At 35.6% G+C, this 10879-nt stretch overlaps 1 protein-coding gene across 1 annotated transcript; it reads left to right on the top strand.

Annotated features, from left to right (window-relative positions):
• Positions 1-1503: 1503 nt before the first annotated feature.
• LOC120317605 (small ubiquitin-related modifier 3) lies at positions 1504-9488 on the top strand. The gene is made up of 4 exons (XM_039364328.1): positions 1504-1816; positions 3868-3996; positions 4796-4867; positions 7885-9488. Exons 1-4 carry the CDS (start codon positions 1796-1798, stop codon positions 7945-7947), a joined length of 285 nt encoding a protein of 94 aa, XP_039220262.1. The 5' UTR covers positions 1504-1795; the 3' UTR covers positions 7948-9488.
• Positions 9489-10879: the final 1391 nt, after the last annotated feature.

Here is a 10879-nt window from a genome sequence, read left to right as displayed (position 1 = left end):
TGAAACTTGGATGCCTTCTAAAGTAACATAAGGAACATGCCTTTGCACATTTTTTCACCTGTGAATATGCTTGCCATTGTGCTTAAATTAGGAAATAACTTTCTTAAAATCAAACTTAGTACCATATTTGCAAAGAATACTACAAACAATGATATACCGGGCAACGAACAATAGAAAGTAGAAGGGATAATTGTAAAACTTAAATGCATGGTTTTTTTCAAAAAAATATTCCAGTTAAATTAAGAAAATGGCCAAAGTCTTTACCTTCTCTGGTTTATTTTTTGTGAATGCATGTGTCCTTATACAGATCCACTATTTCTCACATATTCAGCAAAGGAAATTTCTGCATTTTTTGAGGGGCAATTTAATAGATAGACTAATTCCTTTAGCTCGTGCCTTCTGCCAATTTATCCAGAGAACTCTATTAAATTGTACCTCATTCCATTTGCAATCTATGGGGATAAGTCTTCAAGTTCCATAGGGAAATAATTTTGTTACTTCAAGCAGGATTGTCATATTGCTTATTTCCTGCTTTTTAAGGTATGTAGGAAAAGCTTTCACCTTCAAAGAACAAAAGACTTTTGAAAATAATACTGAAGAGTTCATACATGTAGTGCCACAGGTGGCTGGATTCATACATTGTAAGCCATAAATCATTGTTTTTTGAACTGTAGTACCACCCTTCATGTAACACTCAAAACAAAACACAAAATCCTGCATATTGAATCTAGGTTCATAAGTAATGTATCATGAGACTACAATCTATGACTTAGACTTAGAGCAGAGATGGGGAACCTTGGCCCTTTTATGACTTGTGGACTTCAACTCCCAGAATTCCTGACTCAACCATACTCAGGAATTCTGGGAGTTGAAGTCCATAAATTATAAAAGGGCTAAGGTTCCCCACCCCAGCTTAGAGTGATGCATGAATTCATCATAGGCTAAAATTGTGGAGTTTGCATTTCATAATAGACATACATATGTTTAATAATGTGTGTATATGTGGGCAAACGGATAGGATTTTTCTAAGAACAATGCATTAGACCTTCAATTCTGACACTTTTTTAGACGAATATTTTTAAACAAGTTACCAGTCCACAGTCTCTGTAAATACAAAAAAAGATGGATGTAGCGGTAGTGTTATTGTTCACATTTTCTAATGACTGACTTTCCATTTCATGGGGGGATTGAAATTTAAATAGCCTATTCCTATTAAACTGAGCAGCCTAAAATTCTAAACCACAGTTTGAAGGTAGACTTACAAATGTAACCTTTTTCATGCGAATGAGTGTTATAAGATACATGTGTTGAATAGTTTTCAAACTAGGTCCTCTTTTTCTTTTGCTACAATTGAACACTATAGTTCAAATCCCCTTTAGGTTAATAAGCCAATATTATGGCCCCACCCAGTTACCCAGCATTTTTAAAAAACAGGGGAACTGGCTCCGCCTTTTCCTCCTCCCGCGCTCTAAGTGACCACGCCCCCACCTCGTACATCCTCTAGGAACCACAGAGCTCCACTTCAACCGATCGTGACGCACCTTCGGCGCCATCACCTCCTCCACCCCATAGAGCGCGCTCCCGACGAGCAAAGCATCGCTCGGGAGCGCGCGTCGAGAACGTGCATGTCCCACGTGACCCGCTTAGAGCCAACAGGAAACAGAAACTCACTGGGCGCGAAGCGCGTTCTCGCGAGCAGTTGCTGCAGGCGGGAGAGGCGAGCAAGAAGGGAACGGGCTCAGAGCAGAGCGCGTGCAGACTCGCTCCCCGAGAGGTCTCTGCCTGACGCGTCGCCATGTCCGAGGAGAAACCTAAGGTAAGGGGTCGTTCTCTCGCTCCGCACAATCTCGCTCTTCGTTAGATGTCTGTCTTGCCTCCCTGTGGAGTCCAGGCCTCTCGGAATCTGCAGGCGGGCTATCGCCTCATAGCGGCTCTTGGCTTCTGTGCTCCTGCGGCCGCCCTCGGCGCCTTTTGAGAGCGGCGAGTGGGCTCCTCCGGAAAGGAAAACCCAGCTCACTCCCCGTCTTGGGCCTGAGGATGAGTGTTCCCCGCCCCGGTTGTGAGCGAGAAACCGGACCCGCCTCACCCGGAAGGAGGGCACTGCGAAGGGGCGGCTCGCCTACACTCTTTCTCCGAGGAGCTCCCGCAGGAATAGAAAGGGTATTTAGGCCGCAGCCGTGTTTTTTTTTTTACACCTCTGACACTTTCGGTACCTGGGCAACCCAGCAGTAGTAGATGGGCTCGTTCTTAGTCTTCTATAATATGTGCCTTCCACAGAATACCTGTTCGGTGAGCTGCCCAAAGAACGTCTGTGATGGGGTGCCTGGGTTCGTTTGGGTTTGGCGACCGAGCAACCCGATTCCCGATCTCCTCTCGCTCTCGAGGGTTAGATAGCGCGGGATCACCACGTGCTTGGGAGTCTCAGCTTAAGTAAAGGGCCGACCCCGACTTCCTTTCCTCCCTCCCTCCCTCCTCCTTTTGTCTTTCTGCGTGCAATTAGTGGAGGTGGATCAGAGTCCTTACCAAGGTTTCAAAAGGCATTTTACTCTCCAGTTGCTTTAGAAGAAATTCATTTCGTCAGGAAATCGTTTTCCAAAATTGTTCCATGCTTTGGATTATAAGCCATATAATCCTAGATATATGGTAGGATATCGTTAATTGAAGAACCGAATGAGTATAATTATTATGTATAGAGAGAGCTCTTGGTTGCAGTCTTCTGAGTGCTGATTGGAAAGTAAAACTCATGAAACTTAAAAGAGCTACAAATAAAAATTTGGTTGGAGATACTTTCTATTTAGTTCTGTGGGATTTATTTCCAATATAGTATGCATCAGATGTGTCATCAAGCCAATGTTGACTCTTAGCAACCACATAGCTAGAACTTCTCTATCTGCCCCTAACCTGATCATTTAGGTCTTCTTTTCTTGTAAAACCATTTCATAGCCTTACAATAAAATAATTTGACTGGGTAGAAATGTAGAAAACTTTAAATTCTTACTAAGGTACAGTATCTGGAGTTCACTTTTTTTTTCAAGCATTTGTTTATATATCATATACATTAGCTTTACCTAAAGGCTCCTAGTGTATAAAAAGTCACAGCAAAGCAATATCAAATAAAAATTAGAATCTTAAAGACAAATCACATTAAATAGGGTTGGTATACACACACACACACACACACACACACAAATACAAATCCATACACTCTAGTACAATGGGGTGTATGTGTCTATATGTATTGAAGACATGGGGCTTGAAGAAGAGAAGCAACATGACCATAGTTATTCCAATTAACCACATCGCCTTTTATGCTGTTTTATGCTTATTCCACAGGATAAGCTGCTGTTTTCACATTAGTATCATTTTTGCTGTGGGAATTTTAAAAAACTTTCTGAGAAGTATTTATCCATAGTTGCCAAGTTAAGTGATCCAAAGTATAATATATTAACATAAGTAAAGTGATAATAGTGCATCATGAATGTGTATGGAGATTCTCAGTCATCCAGGTCATAGTTGTCTCAAAGTTGGATTTTCAAAAGGCAGCTGGACTGTTTTTTCCTTGAGGAAGAAGAAAATGTTTCCCTTCTTATCCAAGAAGTACCTATTCTTCCATCCTTCTGCCATTAGAACTGACAAAGATTCTTGGATGAGAAGTGAAATGTTTTCTTCTTCAAGGAAAAAACAGTACAGTTACCTTTTGAAAAAGTACCTTTGAGAGTGCATCATAAAGTTTGAGCATCATAAGGGAGCACATATTGGTAATTACTTTCTCTAAATACCAAATTGAAAAGTGTATCGTATTTTTGCAGGATTCTCTGTGTGACATTTAACTTCACAAACACTGATATATTTATATTCTGTTTGTAGGAAGGAGTAAAAACAGAAAACGACCATATCAATTTAAAAGTTGCTGGTCAAGATGGATCGGTCGTCCAGTTTAAAATAAAACGCCACACGCCATTAAGTAAACTAATGAAAGCTTATTGTGAGAGACAGGTAATTAAATTAACATTAATACCTAACATTTATGCTGAATATATTTCTGTCTGCCCAAGTTCTTGTCTTCACAGTGAGATCTGGTGCTGAAATGTTTCTCAAGTGCTAATGCAGTGGTGGTATAAAACATTTAACTGCAGTAGTGGTATAAAACAACATTTTACTAATGATTATAATATAGCAAATACGCTACATAAAATTAAATCTACCTGCAACAGGCTTTCTGTTTTAAATTACACCTATTTATGCTGTATTTGTTTAATTAATGTATTTTATTTTTCTCCTATTAGAAGAAACAAGAGCTAAGTATATCTGTATTGTACAACTTGTTTTCATCATTTCTATGATAATTATTTTTCATTTTATATTATATTTCACTGACAAGGAATAATTGGATTTAGATGATCCCAACTTATTGTTACCTTGTCCAATATTTATTATCTTACTGGTTTGTATATATTTATTTAGGGGCAGATCTAGCTGTCTTTATGCCAAGCAAATTATATTTGTAATGGGGTGGTTTAGATTAGTAAAATAGATATGTATTGAACATAATGCATGAGGGCAACTTTGTTCCTGACTTAATTTATCAATTTATCACATAAGTGATCAACCAGTTGTTACTCTTTAAAAAATGGGAGATTTAGTTTATCACATTTGGGAACCATCCATCTCCAACACAAAGGGATTCTGGTTGCTATCTTTATGCTATATCCACTTTGACATAACTTAAGATTTATTTTATGCAGATTTAGCTATGCAAGGATTGTGTGTGTATAATATATGTATTTTTTTTTAGGGTTTGTCAATGAGACAGATTAGATTCAGATTTGATGGGCAACCAATTAATGAAACAGATACACCTGCACAGGTAAGAATCATTTCATATGATCAAGTGATTCTGGGCAGTGTACAACAATGCTGGAAGCAGTTAATAAATAAAATTAAAAAGTATAAAAGCAAACTAAAATAATAGACAAAGGGATGTGAAAAAATAATGGAGCCACCTCCCCAGTTCATCCATTCTCTGGGTTCCCCAGGCCTGCTGGCATAATCGGGTCTTGAACCTCTGAAAACTCAACAGTGATGAGGCCAACCTCACCTTGAAGAAGATTCCACAGTGCAGGTGGTACAGCAGAAAAGGCCCACTGTTTAGAGCTTGCCAAATGTAAATTCCCTAGACAACAGAACACATAACATGCTCTATTAGATCTGATAGTATGGGCAGATGAAATTGGGAAAAGGCTGCCCCTCAAATAACTCAACCTAATGCCATGAAAGCCTTTAAAGATCAACACCAGTATCTTGAGTTGGATCTGGAAACAAACTGGCAACCAATACAGCTTACAAAGCAGAGGTGTGATGTGTATCTACTAAAAACACATAATTGCTTGCCCCGCTGCATTTTGTGCCAACTGAAATTTATGGATACTTTTCAAGGGCAACCCCATGTAGAGTGCATTGCAGTAGTGTAATCTAGTTTACTAGGGCATGGATGGTTATGAATAGGTCCCCTGGTATAGGAATGGGTGCAAATGGCATACAGTATGGACCTGTGCAAAGGTCCTCCAAGTTACGACTGCCACTTGCTCTTTGAGCAAGAGTTATGAGTTATGGGCACTTTATAGCTCGCTGGCCACATCTGGCCCATGGTGGCAGCGGAGGTCATGGCAGCAGCCCTATTGTTTGACCCTCCACAACAATCCAGTTTCACATGTGGCCTCTTGGGAAAATGAATTGCCCACTCCTGGTGTAACAGGACCTCTAGATTGCTCCCAAGGTCTGGTTATGTCAGGGTGACCCCATCTAGTATCAAAGATAATAAGGTCTCAGATCCAGAGGGGCTCAAAACCTGAAACCACTCAATTTTGCCAGGGCTTACTTGAAGACTGTTCCCCTTCCAGATTCCGAGATAGGATGCCCACAGCATCACTAAATTCACCAAAGGTGATGAACAATTGAGTATAATCCACATATTGATGATACCTCATTCCATGAGGCACCTTCCATGAGAGAGATAGATATTATCTTCATTTCTAAATCATAAAGTACCAGACTGAATCATTAATAAAAACAATGAGGACTTTCCTATCCAACACTGATAAAATAGGGAAATGAAAGAGGGACAGGCATATAATACTAGTAATAAAATAACTGTAGGGCATAATCCTTCATTGAGTACAATAAAACTGGTTGGTGTAAATATTAAGTATTAACTGGGTCTTCCATATCATACACCTATTAATAATTAGAAATTATAAACATTTTACAATTGTTAATACCAAATACAATACAATCCATTCCTTTTTTATTCGTACTTATATATTCTTGTTTGTAGGAAATATTTTTTTATGGTGGGAGCTTCCTCACCTATAAAATTAGTATTAATTATATTTCACTTTGAATATACTTTTTGAAGAATTGAGAAAATGCTACAAGAACATACTACTTAGTAAGGCTACAATTTTATGTTGTTGATATTTGATAATACATTCTATTAAAATATGATAATTTCCAAGTCTACATATGTGGCTGGGTGCGAGCATGAATTAAACATATAACATATTTGCCTTTACTTGTAAACATATCTAAAAGATTTAAACTATTAGAAGTTGTTTTTAATTTCAGGTAAAAGTGAAAATATTATTTTACATGATTTAAAAAACAAGCTGAAGTTAAATTTCAAGAGCTAGTTTTGGAATATGTTCATTTAGTCCTGGATCAAAAATAATTTGAATATGAATATTCTCTGTTTAGTGTTGTAAATTTAAATGTTTATTTCACTCATTAGCCAGTAATTGCTTGTGGACACATTTAACCAATCTTTTGCCAAGTACCAATGGCATAAAACAATAGTTTTCAACCTTTTCTTCACCACGGACCCCCTTTACCTTTTGTGGCCATGGATCCCCAAGATTTAACTCAACATTTAAATAATTCTTCAAGCCTTCGTGAACCCCCTGTGATGACATCATGTCCCCCCAGCAGTCCATGGATCACAGGTTGAGAAACACTGGCATAAAGTATTTGAGAAAGAAAGGGGATAGCATGAACATCTACTAAGTTTTGAATAAGCATCAGTGAATTACTTTTGACTATAAGGGAATATAATTAAAAATATGTTTTTTAATACTGTTAATATTTCAATTATATTCATTCCCCAAGTTCTTATAGAAGATAGGGAACAGTTATATTAAGACTTTGTTTAGTGTATTCTTTAAGAGACATATTAGTGTACACTGAAAAAACCACAACTGGAAAAATATAGGACATACATTTTATGAAATATTTCTTACTATTGTTTTTTATTTTACATAATATTTAAAATGAATAAGTAAAGCATTAATGTATATTAATAATATATATTAATATATATTAATTAATATATAGTTCCTGTACATGAAAGTTATACAGTATAACTTTTTTTCTCTATAGAGATTTTCCACTTCTAATTATGAGGTTCTCTAGGTCAGCAGAAAAAGTGGGATATTTACTTAAATGGATATATAAACTTAGGGAACAATTACTCCTCCCCCTCCCTAAAATGTAATGCTTTTTGATTTTTAAAAAAGAACAGCAAGGACCTTTGTTCTAATTTTGAAGATCTGTTTTTACTTTAAAACCAGTGAGTATGTTAGCAAAGATTATACAGGAATCAGAATTGTATATATAACCATTTAAGTAAGTATGACCTAAAAATATGAAGGCTATGAATTTGTTTCCTAATTTGTGAAAATGTATTTCAGTATGAAACCATAATATCTGGGAAATTTCTACAGCATTTAACTGGCCATCTTCCTTATAGAGCTATTACAAAAAATTTCTAATAAGTTAGAAAAATCAAATTGCCATAACACTTTTTAACATTTGTCATCTGTGTTTTAACAGTTGGAAATGGAAGATGAAGATACTATTGATGTGTTTCAACAGCAAACTGGTGGCATATGCTAAATGTCCTTTTCATTTCGAAAGAGGAATACAAAATGTCACCCACTTCATCATCTGTCCTTGGATTTGCTATTAAATAGTAAACAAATGAACATGCCAATCTTACAGGAGTCTTCTCATGTTCTGAGGACACTTATCCAAATCCTTTTCCTGTCCCTGATATTCTGCGTGTGCAAGTTGAAGCTGTATCCATGTAAAATAACTTCATAAAAATGGGCCCAGTAAAAAATTAAATTTTCAAATAAGTAATTACTGGCTGTTTACTGTCATCTTGTTTTTCTAAAATGGTGACCTAAGTACCAACCTACTGTACAATGAACATATTTAGTGTTACCTTTAGTTTTTGTTTTATTGCTTAATTATGACAATGTAAATATTGAAATACTTTTTCTTTGTGATAGGATTTTTTTCTCAAAAGATGTTTGGGACAGAAAAGAATTTTATCATAAACAATTATTACTCTAAAACTGTTAACGAGGATATATGAAAAGAGCAATACTTGCAGAATGCTGATTATAGTGGCAGTTAAAGGTAATGCAAATGTACATGTGCTTTTTCATAATAAAATAGTATAGAATCAATTTTTAAAGTAATGGGAAGTTATTGAGTTTGTCAGCAATTACACTATTTGCATACATAATATTCCACATTTACTATAAAGTTCACATATCCAGGGTGGAGTACCAGAGTATTTAATAAATTTTAAACTAATTGATCAGGATGTTTTAAGAAGCTCTCCTGTGCAATTCTTGTTAATTGTGGAACTCTTTGTGCAGCTTTCACACAAAGCATTATTTGGTCAATGATTTATTGGACAATAAATTCTACATTTTGTTAAAAGCTGACCTTAGAGGCTCATTGCTTTATAGCCTGGTCTGGGATTCAAACAGCTGTGTATTGTATTTTGCCTATGCATTAGGATCTTATGCTTCTTTTGTTGCAACCATTACCTGGGAAATCCAATGGAGCAGAATGCAATACAGGAATTGAATTTATCTTCTGATGAGTAAATTAAATCTTATTTTTAAAAACAAGGAATTCCAATATTAATGGCTATTAAATGTGCAAGTGTATCATTGGGAAAATATTGAATGCAAAGGATGTGTTTGCCAAATATTTCACATTTAAATGACTTGGTAATTACATGTGATTTGGATGCATCTAAATTAAATTAAAACTATTTTGTTTACTTTTTGTAAGCTTTTTCATTGCTGCTTGGGAAAGTACATTTCTGCATTTTATATATCTATATTTAACAGAGTACTGGTTTGCAAGAAACCCTTTTGAGAAGACTGCCTATCTTTTACTTATTCCCTATAATTGTAAATGGTCCAGGAAGGGATATTCATTTAAAATTGTTAATTGTTTATTAAATTGTACAATACTTGTCCTTTATTACTGTACACAAGTAAACCTAATTTGGTACTCTGTCTCTTGGCTTATATTTAATGCTGCTGAATTTCATATGACTATATTCAAAGCTGTATCACTGAAATGCTGACAATTTATTCATATGCACATCTTTATTAAAATTCTTTTATTGAGAGTGGATTTAATATTTAGGGTATTGATATATCTAGCAAAGAAACACAGTTTCAGTAACAGGTCCATCTTGAAGGTTCTATACTTGTTAACTTTGTAACATGCTGATGTGTTACTTCCTTGTTCTAAGCTTAGTCTAAATTTGTATTTAAAATGTTTGCTATAAAAGCAGAGAAAATCTTGATAGTGAATTAAAAGAGCAAGACCATGTTTTACATTCATTTTTCCAAAAATGGTTGCCCACTAAGTATACTTTCTTCCTTACATTCTTAAATTTTAAGTATCCAGGCCAGTCTTTACATATTTTCTGAATTTCATATTTGATGCCAATAATTTATGGTCTGTTCCAAAATTTGCATTTTGAAGTGTCCTTGGGTAACTAAATTACATATCTCAATTTTCTATTTTGTATTAGATAATTTATTTGATTCCATCTGGTGATGTCCAAATAGACTGATTTACTGTTCTCTAAAGTGCAGGTTGACTTCACTGAAGCCAATTCATTTAACCTAACAATAACCTGGTACTGTAGAGAACGTGACTAGATCAAAACATTTTTATGGTTAAGAGATTCAAATTTGGATTTCCTCATTAACCACTATTTAATAAAACTTAATTTATATTAGTTGAAGTAAATATTAGCAATAGCAATTTTGCAATTCTTTGCAAAAGAAACTGGAACCTATTTCATCTTGGTTCATGCTACTCATGAAAGCACTCTCTCAATCTAGTGACTCAAAAGAAAAATAACAGGTTAACCAGCTCTTTAAAGTAAATGTCTTCCCATGATGCTCAGTCATGAAACATAATAGCATTGAAATACTTGTTTCCACCTAAAATTAAAATCCTCAAAGCACTAGAAATATGCCATAGTTTGTGGTATTTTATTTTTTTATTTTTTGTATTTTGCATGCAAATTGAAGGTGTTTTCCCTGTAACTGACAAAATCTGAGTTAAGAAAATGTAATTGGCACTTATAAAACTTTGTAGCTCAGGGTTGAATTGGGCAGTCCTTTGTGTGTTCTCCGGTTCGCTTGTAGATCTTTCATTACCCAATTAGAGGGTACCCAACATATAGCGAATGAGCGGTCATTATTGTTGACAAATATTAAAGACGAGGGCAACAGGATTAATGAATACATGAAATGTTTGAACTAAATCTATCAGTAATTCCGGGGGCAGGACTAGACATTAGTTTCAGAGACGGGGTACGAGGTTCCTGTCCTGTCTAGACACGCCTATTAGAGAAACAAAAATATCTGTCATATGCTGCCTTATAGAGATAAATACATTGGGTATTTTCAGGATTCGCATTATATCAAATATCAAGACAGAAGGAAGGAGATACTTTCAACTCTGCAGTGAAACTTAAGAGCATTTATATTTCTTAGTT

Source organism: Crotalus tigris, unplaced genomic scaffold (assembly GCF_016545835.1).
Source record: "Crotalus tigris isolate CLP2741 ecotype Arizona unplaced genomic scaffold, ASM1654583v1 scf7180000017591.2836849, whole genome shotgun sequence".
Lineage (NCBI taxonomy): Eukaryota > Metazoa > Chordata > Lepidosauria > Squamata > Viperidae > Crotalus > Crotalus tigris.
Note: the sequence above shows the minus strand (reverse complement) of the source record. Positions and strands in the feature narration are given on the sequence as shown.

Bases quoted from the DNA above. Each gene is read 5' to 3' on its own strand.
- LOC120317605 (XM_039364328.1), top strand. From the start codon at position 1,796: ATGTCCGAGGAGAAACCTAAG. The intron at 1,817-3,867 runs GTAAGGGGTCGT...TTCTGTTTGTAG, and splicing joins TGTCCGAGGAGAAACCTAAG to GAAGGAGTAAAAACAGAAAA. The intron at 3,997-4,795 runs GTAATTAAATTA...ATTTTTTTTTAG, and splicing joins AAGCTTATTGTGAGAGACAG to GGTTTGTCAATGAGACAGAT.